Genomic DNA, 14,238 nt, shown 5'->3' with positions numbered 1-14,238 from the left:
ATCAGCCAAAATAACAAATGTCTCACCTTGGGTTTGAGTGAGGTCGTCCTGCTGGGTTGCTTTCATGCTCCTCGGCCTGAGAGGCCTTTAGCCTCTTCCCGCTGGTTAAGTCTGTACTCTGCCTGCTCCTCTTTGTTTTCTGTTTGCCTTTTTCTGCTCCTGAAACTGTGACTGCTGTGGCGGAGTTATGCAGCCTCCGTTCTGATGATCTGGAAATGGGAGTTGTTCTACTGCTCTGGGAATATGCGGAGGTTTGAGTGAACACTCCAACAACACGCCCCTTGGCAGGGCTTAGAGGGGTGGCTGGGCCGTGAGCTAAAGTAACAGTGGTGTTTGGACTAGAGTCCACAGTCTGGGCTCTGTTGACAGGCTGATGCTGATGGTGTAAGTGGACATTACTGCTGTCTGTCTCTCCTTGCTGGCTGACAGCCATGCTGATGGTCTGCTGGGAGGGCAGGACGCAGATGCTGCTCGCTATAGATGTCTGCACAGAGGAGCTGAGCTGTGACATCAGAGGAGCTCCTCCTGCCGACTGAAGGACCATTGCCTGATCTGACAGGCCCAAGCCATGTGGACCCGCTTTAAACAGGAGGTTGCTAATTGGCCCTGTGATATCGGTAGAGCTGAGGACCGGGGTGGAGAGGGAGACTGATCCTGGTGCAAGAAGGCCCGTAGCTCCACTAGGGGGCACAGACACAACATTTAACACTGACTGACTGGGGTTGAGACCAGAGACTGTGCAAGGTAGTAGGTGGGTAGAGGAATCATGACCCAGGATACCAGGTTGGGTAGTACCAGGAATCCTCTGCTGCAGGAGAGTATTGGGATCCAAGTACATAACGCCACCTGATTTTGGTCTCTTGATAATATTTGGGACCTTGCGCTGTGAGGTGGACAGTGTGTTTAACTCAACCAGGCTACCAGGCTGGCCTGGGATGCTAGAAGACAGGTTGATGACGGTCATGTTGGGAGGGCCCATTTCAGATGGGGCCAGAGTAGGCTGGCTGCGAGAGCGGGCCAATTTTTTGCTTTTTCTTGGCTGAAGACGAGAGATAGGCCTCTTCTTGCCGTGAGCAGAGGCGAGTACAGTTGGGGACGAAGTGAGGGAAGAGGGACTTGACACTATGGCAACACTGTGACCCAGCTCGTGTGCCCGACCGGCCTCTGAGACCAGAATCTGGGACTGGTCATGGGCCTGAGAGGGCAACCCGATGAGAAGCCCTGAGGTTGTGCTGGGGATTCCCGTCTGGAAGCCTGTCTGTGTGGCTCCTGTAAAGGTGTGGATCTGAGAAGGATGAGGCATGGTGCCCAGGACTTTGCCACCAGCAGGAAATATTTGCTGGGCCGTGGATAGACCAGTATTTAACCCTGTGGTAAGTGTCATAGAGCTCAGCACTGCTTGAGAGCTGCTGTCCATCACTCCTGTGGCACTAATCTTTTGGGTGACACCATTAGGGACAGTCTGAAGAACGTAGAGAGGCTGAAACTGCTGACTGACCACGATGAGCTTGTCAGGTCCTGGTTTGATGACTGCTGGGCTGGAAACCTGAGCCTGGGATGGTCCTGGTCCATGAACTGGACTGGGGCTGCCTGCAGCTGCAGCTGATGCTGGGAGGTACTTCTGAGGCAGGGAAGGAGAACTTGGTAAACCAGGGGTACCAGAACTCCTGGGAACATCTTGATTTCCTGGAGGTTCAACCACCTGGCCGATGGCAGGGCTGGGAATAAACTGCTCAGGAGTCATGTGACCTTCTGTAACCTGTGTGTCCCTGTTTCCCAAGGTTGTACCATCGCGCTGATTCTCTGATGATGACACACCTGGCCCTGCTCTTTTCTTGTCCCCACTCTTGTCTCCACTTATTGTCTCTGGGTCAGAGGTCAAGCCCATCATGGTGCGGTCTGAGGTATCTGACATAAGGTTCCCAGCAGTGTGGTTCTGACTGGTGCTGACACTGGGGCTGCGCGTGGTAAGGACAGAGAGGTCAGAGGGCAACTCCAGAGGAAGATATGGCTCCTCCACAGATATGGAGCTATTCACACTACTTTCCACCACACCTCCACTCTCAGTACTGGGCAGCTGCTGGGAAAAGTCGTCAAACAGAATGTCTTTACGCCGGTTGACATCCACATAGCTCTCATCGAGGAGCAGCTCTGAGGACGACGGCTCTGACTGTTGACCCAGAGCCTGCATTGACATGGAAGGTGTGTTGAGGACGAACTCCATGATGTCTGATGGCAAGATGTTGCCACAGTCATCACTGTTGTTGTTGTCAGAGTCTGATTTAAGCAGGTCTGTGCTGAGGGACAGTTGGGCCTCAAGAGGATCTTGACCCTGACTCTGCGGCTGGGACTTGACCCCGCCACCTAAAGGAAGACAGTTTTCTTTCTGGTTCTTTCTGCCTTCTCGGGTATTGCCGCTTACTGCTCCGCCACTGTTGTCAGCCTCCTTGCTCGAGTCATGGGAGTCTGGTTTCTCGGTGTGCCTTTCTCTGCCCCTTCTCTTAGGAGTGCTCTTATGTGGGGTGGATGAGGAGGTGGCTGTAGTGGTTGTGGTGCTGGTGGTGCAGATGCTGGTATCACTCTCTGAGCCATCATCAACGCCATCGAGCTGGCCGATACGCTGCTTGCCTAAAGTCCTGTTAAACACAACAACAACATAAAAAGACAATATGTTAGATTATTAGAGACCACAGAAAATAATCAGAAAAACATTTTGGGCAATTATTTTATCAAAATAATTGCGTATACTTACAAAGCACTCAGCATGTCCTCCTCAGCTTTTCCCTGAGTCCTTTGTTGTTGCTGCTCCTCATCTTTCAGAAAGCGCTGAAGCTGGGACCCCCTTCCCAGACACTGGTCTATCCCCTCTATAGACGGCAGGCCCTCACCAGGGTTAATTATTGTTCGGGTGAAGTTGTAGTAGTAAGGGTCTTTAACCCTCTGTTTCATTCCGCTGTCTTCATCCTCTCCACTGTCCCCTGACGAGGAGGAGGTGCTCATATCATCGGCTCCATCCACCTGCCCCTCAGCTGACTTCTTACGGCCACCAGTCCTCCTCTTAACCACGGCCCCGGCTCCATCCCCGCTGCCGTAGAAGGGAAGGTCCTCTTCACCATACGAGCGGACCCCATAGAAAGGTGTGAGGCCAAAAAACATGTTGGAGCGCGCACGGGCACTGCGTCGAGGGTAACGCCGCTTGGCTGACCCGGAACCGTCACTGTCGTCCTCGTGATGTTTATCATCCATACCTCTGTCGTGGTCATCTTCAGGGCCATCTCCCTCATCCTCTGTGCCCTGAGTGAGGAGGCTGTGGTGGTCTCGGAGCTCGCTGCGTGAGTGCTCCTTGTGCAAATCATCTTCCTCTGTCTGAGTCTGCGTGTCAGATTCGGAGCTGTCACTGCTGCTGGCGGAGGGGGAGGAGAAGAGGGTGGAGCGGGCAGAGTGACGGGTCCCCTGGCCGGCAGGAGAGACGGTGGAGGTAGTGGTCGTGGGGCAGGAAGAAGAAATACCACCAACAGCGCTGGTACCATTAGGGTCAGTCTTGATATCAGTCTTTAGGGGAGTTACACTAGGGGGTTTAACAGATCTCTTTTTCTCTCTAGAGGACAACGGCAGCTGGTTTGTTGTTTGTTTGGTGTGTGACTGGGAAGAGGTCTTCACTCCTTTCTCTGAAGCTAAACCACCCTGCTGCAGCTGCTGTAAGTTGTCCAGACTGGAGCTGTTCTTCCTTTCAGGACCCGAGTAATTTTCTCTGCTCTTTGAGGATGACCTGTCTCCTCCCTGGTTCTCAAGCTTCTCCCCCTGAGCTTTCCCGTGGGCTTTGGTGCTGTTTCCGAGCACTGGAGTTTTGCTATTGCTGCTGTTGTGAGAGCTGGGGTTCGTAGCGTGAGTGTTGGAACTGCCAGTGGCTTTTGTATTATTGTTGAGAAGGGGAATTTTGTTGCTGCTGTTGCTGTTTTGGAGACTCTTTTCTCTTTCACGGTCTTTGGACACCTCTCTGCTGCCTGCCGTCTTAACTTTGGGGTGCTTGTCTTTGGCAGCTGAGGCTGCAGCTGGGGAGGCCAGGTGCATGGAGCCTCGCTTGACAACATCATCTTCTGCTGGTGTCCTTGACGGCCACAGTGGCTTCATGGCTGCTGCTGTGGCTGGACCTGATGAGTAATCATTTGATTTCCGTGCATTGGACTTCTGAAATGAAGACTGTGGGGAGCCAGATTTCCCAACAACAGAGTCCTTGTGGAGTGATGATGGCATTACATTTCCAGTGCCACTACTACTCTCCTTTCCTGAGCTGGCCTTTTCCTTAGACTGGGTGATGTTAGAGGTGGGGTTGGACCGGTGGCGAGGCAACAAACTGAGACTGGCGGAAACATCCTGATCTTTGCCTAAGTGTTTCCCTTGCTTGTCCATCTGCTTGGTGCTGCCACCTCTCTGCTGACCTGTGAGAACAGCAGTGCCCACAGGAGGGGAGGACTGGCCTGAGCCTGCAGGTGCCAGTCTGGGGCTCTTACTGTCACCTCCAGCCTGTTTGGACTGACTGCCAGGGTTACTATCTTTCCCTGAGCCGGAGTCTTTGTTTTTCTCCGTGCCTCTATAACTGGAATCTCTAGAGGGGGGTCTACCCTTGTCAGAGTCTCTGCTAGACAGTCTGTCTTTACCTTGGCCTGAGTCTTTTCCTGTTTCCCTGCTATATTGTCTGTGCTTCTCAGAGTCCCTTTGCCCTGCATCTCTACTGACCGATCTATCCTTATAACTGGGCTCCCTAGAGGATGATTTGCTCTTATCCGTTTCTCTATTGCTCGACTCTCTGCTCGTCTGTCTCCCCTTCTCAGAGTCTCTGTTTACTTGTCTACTCTTTTCTGAATCCCTTAACGAATCTCTACTGAGAGGTCTTCCCCTCTCAGATTCTTTCAGACCCGAGTCTTTACTCAGTGGTCTCCTCTTTTCTGGCTCTTTGGCTGGTATTTCGCCCTTGTCAGAGTCTTTTTGCCCGAGTTCTCTGGATGATCTATTCTTGTCAGAATCCTTAGAAGCCTGGTCTTGACCTGACACTCTCCCCTTGTCTGCATCTCTCAACCCTTGGTCTCTGGATGGCTGCTGTCTGTTTCTGTCTGTGGAAAACAGTCTACCTCGTTCGTCATCTCTCTGGACCGAACTCTTTGTTGAGTCTTTGCTGAGGTGTTTGGACTTTTCTGGGTCTCTTGCAGGGGAGGGGATGAGAGGAGGGGGTGAGGTAAGGGGTCGTGACAAAATCTGAGGTGGGGAGGTCACACCTCTCTGTCTGTTCAGCTGGTGGGAAGGGGGGGAGAGAGAAGGCGAGCTGTGGCGACGGGAGTCAATATTTCGCATGCCGGGGTTCACCAGAGAGTCTCCTACTGTCACAATCTCATGGCTTTGGGGCTGAGAGGTACCTCCTACAAAATAAATGAAATGGAAATTGAAATGGAGGCAACTATGTAGAGAGATGACAATGTCAAAATGAACCAAATTCTTTCAAAAATGGTTCTAAATTTAAAAGAAAATGCATATTTCTACCTGGAGAGGGCATTGGCCTGGGGCCTAGCGAGCGCTGACATGGGGGGTAACTGGGGTGCCGGTTCCTGGTGTAAACCCTGAGCTTGGGGGTGTTGGCAGGGGAAAGGGTGTCAGAGCGCCTCGGGGATTCAAATGGATCAGGAAAGTCTAAACATGAAAAAGGGAAAAAATCACACATAACAAAGGTTAGTTTAACACACAGTAGTCCCATATATGGCACACACTGTAACACACTGAAACTTGAACTATATAAAGTCGCTATACTCTGTAGGTTACCTGTTATGGAAGGTGGGCTGTGTGCTATTGTGCGATTCTCCTCAGGAGCCATCATGTTTTTTAGGTCAGACTCCACCACTGGGGGGTGACAAACAAGGATCCTACAGGTATACACACAGCGCTTTCGAGCATCTAAAGTACTCCAGTACACCCTTGAACACCTGGAGAGAAGACATTTTATTTAGTTTGACACAATTAACTTTCCTCCAGCAGTTAGCTGTACTTTAATCGAAGACAGAATAGAAATTGTGGCTCTTAAAATAGCAACAGAAGACTTTCAGATAAATTAAACGGTGAAAAAAAACAACTCACTGGTATCCTACTGGAAAGAGTTTGCGTTTGGAGTCTGAGAGTTCAGTCAGTATTCCCAAACAATCAATGGTCATGGAGCCTGCAAGGATTAAATCAGCATTGAAGAGACCCTGGGACTAAGTCAAGAAAATTTATCCAGGCAACATCTAACAGAAATCAACCTACCTATCATCATGTGGACATTTTCAGGCTCCAGTCCTGCCAGCCACTTCCTCCTGAGACTTATGCCCTCCAGGTCCACCAGGATCCTGCGGGTCACCTCGAACCCAGACACCACCTAGACAAAAGAAAATACACAAAGGAAAGGTGAGGAGAAAATTCAGAACATCAAGGCACAGTCTGCTGCAGTCTTAATATATTGATAAGATTTAAATTATAAAATAAATGATGTGCTTTTCTTACTTCTCCCTTGATGAGGTCCCTGTGCTTTGGACAATAGACTTTCTTGTCCTCCAGGAAGACGCAGTGGCACTGGCGGGCGCACATGAAGTGGTAGTTACTGGTGCAAGAGGTGAGGCAGCAGCCAACTGTGGCCCCTGGCTTTTGACACTTCTCACAGCGCTGAATACAAAGCACAACAGCTTGTAAATGTCTGTCCGACAAATACACACTGAAAATAGAGTGGGAACTTGTGACTGACAAAGTGTCTTACCAGCTGTTTTCCCCTGAGAACAGCCATGTGAACATTCTTCAGAGAGCCGTCGTCGTCCTCAAACACCTCGGCAGACCACAGGGCGCAGTTCACATGGGTCCACTCATTCTGACCAATGTACAACAGCCTGCCTCCCTCCTGTAACAAACAGGTATGTTACAAGTGACACAAAGACATACTTATGAGTGTTTAAGAGAGCCCAAGCAGATTTCTGACTCACATTAGTGTTCTCGTCTCCGTACTTCAGACACAGGACACATTGCCTGTTATCACTAACACCTGGCGGAGGAGGGAGCTCTGGGCTGTCTTCACGATCTGAAGAGAAGACATCATCAAACAAAGTGAGAAAATGTGCAGTGACAGTGTGCATGTAAGAATTTGTACATATTGCTGACTGCCTTACCAGGGAGGAGTGGGGGTGGTGGGGGTAGCGATGGAGGGAGAGGAGGAGGGGAGGCTGGAGAATCTGGTTCACCGGGGGTCTTGGGTCGGGGAGCTGGGATGATCTTTTTCATGAGGAGGGGGTGCTCAGCACGGGAAAGCTCCTGTCTCTCCTGCCATTGGGCGTAGTTGTGGTCCAGGGACGGAGGCAGCACAGCATTCGGGAGGAGTCCGCTGCTGGAGAACAACGGCATACAGAGAAAGGCATTATTAACTGACATCCTATTAGTAACAGTGAGTGGGTTAAAATGAGAAGTTGTGATTGTTTTATTGCCAAAGCAACAACAGAACAACCCCAAAGAACTTCAAAATAACAGCACAAATCATTATGTGGGTTTACAACTTCAGTGAAGCCTAGGGACATGAAACAGACTCTAAAAACAGATTGGAGTTTCCCCAAATAAAGACTTGGATTCTGAAGTAAAGGAACGTTATCATGTTGCCCAATAAGTTATAACAAGTTAACAATTTAGTTTTTGTGCAATCTTACTGAACCCAACCTGCTCAATTATTATACATTTCAAAGGTTCTAATAAGGATACGTGCAATATGAAGGGTTGTGTGACAGACTTGAGGTTACTCTCTGCGTGTGTGCGTCTGTTATCATTTCTCTCCCAGCAGGAGTTCAGAGATGACATCGTGCAAATCATTCAGACAGCGACTAAAGATGCACGAGATATTTTGGAAAACACTGACAGGGTGTTTAATCCCTCAACACGATCACACAGATTATATGCGCTGCTATATCTCAGGATTTATTTTTTATTTTTCCGAAGAAGATATAAAATTCCTCTGAGTAGTAAGTGAGTAGTGACAGTGTTTCCTCTATGTTGATTTTGGAGCGGCGGCCCGCCGCTGTTAAATTTCTGCCGCCACGGCATCAGAAATGGGGCAGACGCACGATGTAGTCACGGTTGCCTTTTAAATGATCCTGCCGACATGATGCATCCCCGTTGGCTGCCGCTCACATTGCAATTTAACAACAAGTAGAACTATTCAGAGGTTTTTGGGGCTGTCCAGTTTAACTCCACATACGTGTTCGGACAGGCCTGCCCCCACTGTAAAAAAAAAAAAATCCTAGAGGAAACACTGAGTGACACCAGCAATAAATAATCACATCCAAGGAGCTTTGCCAAGTGTAAGTTTTGCCAAGTCAAGCAAGGCCGGGGAACTGGTGAGATGAGAAGTCTCATATTTAGTATGCCAGCACAGACATATACACAGGACTCCAACCAACGATGGCCACAGGATCCACTGGATGGATGGTTGGTTTCCTGGACTGGAGCACTGATACATAACGCAAAAGACCAAACTGACAAGTAAACCACAATTAGACCACAAATATCTATCAAAGAGCCTTCAAGTGAAATGTGAAACTGTTACGGTTTGCCTCCCACGATGCCTGGAGGCCATTTATAGGCAGAATAAATGGTCTGGGAAAGCTGAGAGCAGAATATAAGTGAGAGAGTTGATGAGTGAGTGAGTGAGTGAGTGTGAATGAGTGCGCTTTACAATGTGCAGCGCAGCAAAACCGCAGAATTCATTTACAAAGTGAAGAAAGTGGCTATGAGTTTTGAGCTAATCCTTCAAATGATGTCAGACGATTAGCCTGTTATCTCTCTAAACAACATCAATTATTCAATAGGATAATTTCATTATTTCCATTGATAGAAAGGCATGTGCTCTGATCAATATCTGCTGTTCCCCATAAATAGGTTTCAGGTAACTGCTCACATGCTTCAGCTGCCTTCATATAGTAAGAGATGTGCTCTTCGCTCACCACGAGGTTGGGCACAAAACAGACGCGAAGTCAAATCAGGATTTCTACTTAACAACATGATGAGATTAATTGTTGCTGAGCTAGTCACTGACTTTTTATATAGCTATCCTAGCTAAGATTGTAAATTAAATGCCTATTGACAAAGTGTTTAATGTGTTATTAAGAGAGAAGAGGTACATTTCTTCCATCACTGTCTAACCTTACTGTTCTGTCACTGGTTGGGCTCTAAAAGGTCAGCAGCAATCGAGGTCAAAGTTGAAATAATCTGAAGTTTAAGCTTGTGGCAATTTTGGGTGGCGTTCCCCGCCACAGGAATTGCCTCCACCTAGTTGGGTGTCACAGCTCTCCCCAGGAGAAAACAATGGCAGAGCTAGTGCAGAGCAGTTTTATCGCTGATCATCTGTTGCAACCTTTAGTCAAACTGAACTACAGCGAAGGGAAGTTCATTTCATTGATCCCTAATTCTCTAGTCAATAAATACAGCACACAGAAATATAGATGCTGACTATCTTGATAATCACATCAATCAGTGACATTGTATCAGCCTTCAATCATCTATTATCCACTTACATTCACCACTAAGCTCTCCACTGGGCTCATTAAATCAGAGAAACTCTAGAATCAATTTCATTACATGACTGGGACCTTTAATCACAGTCACTGTCCTGAGATAAGCCATGGTGAAAGAAAGCCACTTCACTGATCTACTCCACTCAGTCGCCAATTTATTAAATTGTTAAAAGGGTCTCTTTTGGTGTTTGAAGTCATGGCCGAAAAAATGTTTAAGTTGTCATTCCCAAAACTAAACATGACATAACTTAGTCACTCAAAAAGATAAACTGACTATCATATGAAATCCTGATCTTGCCCCTTGGCTGTTATTTGCACTAATTTTACAGTCAGCCCACACATTTTATAAATATTAGTTCACTGCTTTCTGGTTCCCTCAGATGATGGTACAGCTCCTGCCAGAGGAACCACATCTTACTTCTCCTTTCAATAATTATAGGCCTAAAGTTCTTGAAAACTGCAGTTCTTCTCCAAGCTCTTTGGACGGGTTCACATTACAGGAGTATTACATTTCGAATTTTCTTCTCTGTAATTACAAACATAACTTGCGCTACAAGTATAGAAAATATAGGCACATCACACACTACTATATAGAATGAGAGCACCTCCTGCTAGGGGGTGTTGCTTAAATATTGACTTTCAGACTTTGTTCACATTAGTTGGAGCTTACGTTTTAACTTCTTGTCCAGTACTTTTGCCTGATTGTATGGCTGTACTTGCAAACTCACAACAAAATTGGTATGAAAATTGCTACGGTTAGTCCATAAATCTACTTCATTTTCAAACAATTACATCATAACACTGCAAAAGTAATCTAGAACCAGCTGGTAAAGATAAATCATGGCTTACATAACTGTAATGAGTTACTCAGAACAGTTGGATACTGTACACTGAACACTATGTAATAGGTACAACCTCTGGTATTGACTACAGTGCGATAGACACTTACTTGGCAGAGACGTTTTGCCTTTCCCAGAACCTGGACTCTTTCACCTTGAACCATGGGAAGATTCGGTCCATTTGCTGAAACAGAAAACATTCAATGAAGTGTGTATATCACACTACTAAAGCACTTGCACAAACCTACATCTGGGGTAAAATGGTAGTGAAACTGTAGCTTAACAGAAGGGTCCTAGCTTGATGTCATCTTGACCATGATACTACTATATGTGTAATAATAACACAATCATTAATATGTGTTTATATGTGTGTTGGAAAGAATATGGCACCAGACAACAACAAATAAAATGGGTACAAGTACGCTACTGTCACTGAAATCTGTGGGTACCTGTGAAATGCATTTTCTTGTGTTTTTAGTGGACTGATGTGATGTGTACTTACCCGAATGAAAAAAGACTTGACCATACTGTTGGCTTTCCTGCTCTCAGGCTGGCCACCGTCGCCATTGATGGCCGTCTGAATTATTCGCACAATGTCATCACTGAACTCCAGCTGGGAGAGAAATGATAACAGACGCACACACGCAGAGAGTAATTGTAAAAACTGTGAAGTGCCGATGAACTTTGGTGGAAAGGTCATTACAGTAGCTGCCTCTGTTAATTATACAGCACAGGGCACACCACGGGTTCAAGAGACAGGGACACATAGAATACAACAATTATTTTAAATACAGACTGCTCTGAACAGCTTGTGGCAAATAGACTTTCTCATGTTTAGCAAATATTTAGCCCTGTTAGCTTGCAAAGATCCCTCCCATCCGCTCATATACATACAGCAAATGTACATACATAACCTCCTTTTGACTAAAATATAGAAAATATACACCCTTCTTAGCAGAGACAATTGCTTAAAAGACAAAAAAAGATCCTTACCACTGAATTATAGCGACCTTGATCCATCTTTTTCTCAACAGACTCCAGGTCTGGAGGGGAGTCACTAGGAGGTGCAGGGGTGACTTCTGTCAGGACCGGAGGATCTGGTCCCTCCGGGGAACGACGGGAAGGAAGACTCTCCTCTGTCTCTGGATTCAGCTCTGGAGGCTTCACCGCCTGCCCCAAAGCGAGAGAGTTACACACTAAGTAAAGATCTCACCATTGTGTTCATTTAGCTGTGGTTGGAACTTGAATATGTGTGTGTATCCTCCAGTGTTTACTCTGTATTCAGGAGTGCAGCACCATAATAAAGTAAGGTACACTACAACTAAAAGAATGAATGAAAATCATCTCCAATTTACAGCAATATGTACTGAAACCACAGTAGAAGAAGAAGCCACGGTTTGTGTATCTGACCTGTCTGTAGCGTAACAGGTGTGATGATGTGCGTGAGTTGAGAAGTGCAGTGAGGACGTGGCGAACGCAGCCCTGAAGCTCCCTCTCCAGCGCTGTCCTCCACTCGGCTGGATGGTGTTCGGTACATTTGGTACACGTGTAGGCAACGCTCTCTGGCAGCTTTGATAGCAGCTCATACATTTCATCTGGATGACAGGCGAAAGATGACAGGTCATTATTGCTCCCATTATTAGGTTTACCGTCTTTCACTGTCTTATCAAAATGACAGCACTCACAGGACAGCCTGTCAGTCAGCTGCACACACACTGACGACTGACAAGGAAAATGCAACAAGTGATGCTGAACACTAAATACAGGGTTCTACTTGTGAGGAACACACAGTAAACTTGTTTTTTTTTATATGATTGTCTACCTTCTCTTGGCCTACTGACCTGTCAGATTCTCACACTTAGCGTGAACCCAGTGCTTGCAGCGGCCGCACTCCATCATCTTGCTGTCGTAGTCATCGTCATCATAACACTTATCACACAGTGGGCAGAAGTTTCCTGAGAGAGGGGATGGTAACAGGTAAAGTGAGGTTAAACTAAGGTTTCAAATTACAGGTCAGAAATCTCCTTTGTAACCTTGTGAGGCACCTGAACTCGTGCGATCACAAAAATCACACAACAATCCATCTTGACAGGCTTCAATCTATGCGTTTGTGGTTCTACAGTGGGTACTACAGTGGTACCGGACCAGCGTCCTTTGAGGAAGTACTGGCAGCTACGGTGGTGGGCCGTTATATCAGAACTGGAGAGCATTTTTTCACTGTATGTGGAGCAAAGAAAGGCACTGAAGGCTTTTCTTGGTAGAAACTAACTTTTTGCTGACTACATTACATGGTTCATTGAACTGACTGGTTGAAGTTTGCGTATGATACATGATGACAAAAAGATTGTTCATCCAATCACCTATCAAGTATGTTCTGAAAGGTTCTCAACTACAACTTTCTGGATGGTTGTCTGTAATAAACCATCTGGCACAGTCAGGTTGTTTCCTTTCATCTCACAAAGAATACCAGTGGTGTATATACATCGATTAATTTTTGGGCTCCTCATGCTTATAACCTACCTTTAGCAAAGAGTTTGGCACAGTCATGACACATGGAGAAGTCATGTGACCACTGGGCATCCCAGGACTTCCCGGGTTTAGTGGCTCCACAACTCTTACAGCGCACACACTTGGTGCAAACCTAAAAAGAAAGAACACATAAAACAAGGTGGTGACTACATGGAAGAAACCTGCAAGTAGTTGTGTAAAGAGTAGGAATGGTGTTTTCGTAGACACTGCCTGCGAGAGGGTCCCATGAATCTATGTAGCACAATCGTGAGATCAGGACGAATGTGTGAACAAAAGGAGAGGTAAGAATGTGTGATAATGTTAAAGTTTGGTCATGCACTGGTGAGACTGTTACAGTAACATAAAGGTGAGAAGGTGGGAAGGAGTCGAAAGGAAGATGGTGTGTATCCATACCCAGACTCTCTTCTTCTTGGTAGGTCTGGTAGGGTGGTTGGGACCCAGGCACTCCGGGTGATAGCTGTTACGGCACTTATCGCACTCTAGCAGCTGCTGCTACAGTGGCAGAGGCCAAAAGTGAGATTAGATCATTTACATATCAAACGAAGCAACATTAAATTTTTTAACGCCCATCAAACAACACAGTGCTGTTCACAGCAAATTAGATACAAATATGTCACTTGGTAGTGTTCATGTTAGCCAATCAGTGTTGTTTGGAAATGAATGAATGAACAAGTTTGATGCAACATTACAGTGTTTTTATAAAATGATCAGTTTTATGTAGAGAACTACAGTTTAGTTACAGATTTATTGAGGGGCACATTTATAAGGGGCTTCAGGGATGAATGAACATCATTATCAAGAGCATTACTATGCAGCAACAGTGTGAGCTGTATAGAGCTGTGCTTGGCAGGGTTTGTAGACAGCCACTTAAGTGGCAAATGCATACTGTCTTTTCTGTGGCTTTAGGTCAACATGATCAGCCTACACATACAGCTATGCTGCAGAACTTTTTTTCCTTTGCAAACCAAACTATACTTGAAACCATACTAAAAATACAAATCCATGACAAGTTAACAACTGTTTCATGAGGCTTCCACTCTCTATTTGTCTGGCAATGCAACAGTGTTGATGGTAAAGATGCATTTAAGGCACCCTGTGGAGTTTTTGACCACTAACATGTCACCCCTGTTGTACATGCATTTACATTGAAGTGATGTGATACACATTTCTGTTTCACACTATTCCACTGATCTAGAGCTAGAAACGCAGCAGGGAAGAAGACCGCTAGCAACATGGATGTCAACAATGCAGCCTTCAAACGTTTTGAGAAATTGGGCTTTGCAAATATTTTTTTGAGGAAGGAA

At 46.5% G+C, this 14,238-nt stretch overlaps 1 protein-coding gene across 1 annotated transcript in view; it reads right to left on the bottom strand.

Moving 5' to 3' along the window:
• The window catches only part of kmt2a (lysine (K)-specific methyltransferase 2A), a 40,726-nt gene that overhangs the window by 8,177 nt on the left and 18,311 nt on the right, over positions 1-14,238 (bottom strand). The window contains 17 exon segments of the mRNA XM_051397865.1: positions 27-2,636; positions 2,753-5,414; positions 5,536-5,682; positions 5,812-5,972; positions 6,124-6,202; positions 6,289-6,400; positions 6,526-6,684; positions 6,776-6,913; positions 6,996-7,090; positions 7,179-7,393; positions 10,516-10,589; positions 10,908-11,018; positions 11,399-11,575; positions 11,816-12,000; positions 12,247-12,360; positions 12,926-13,046; positions 13,328-13,426. Of these exon segments, the coding sequence (XP_051253825.1) occupies positions 27-2,636; positions 2,753-5,414; positions 5,536-5,682; positions 5,812-5,972; positions 6,124-6,202; positions 6,289-6,400; positions 6,526-6,684; positions 6,776-6,913; positions 6,996-7,090; positions 7,179-7,393; positions 10,516-10,589; positions 10,908-11,018; positions 11,399-11,575; positions 11,816-12,000; positions 12,247-12,360; positions 12,926-13,046; positions 13,328-13,426 (7,259 nt within the window).

This window comes from Dicentrarchus labrax, unplaced genomic scaffold (assembly GCF_905237075.1).
Source record: "Dicentrarchus labrax unplaced genomic scaffold, dlabrax2021, whole genome shotgun sequence".
Lineage (NCBI taxonomy): Eukaryota > Metazoa > Chordata > Actinopteri > Moronidae > Dicentrarchus > Dicentrarchus labrax.
The sequence above is the reverse complement of the archived record's forward strand: the minus strand, read 5'-3'. Positions and strand labels throughout refer to the sequence as shown.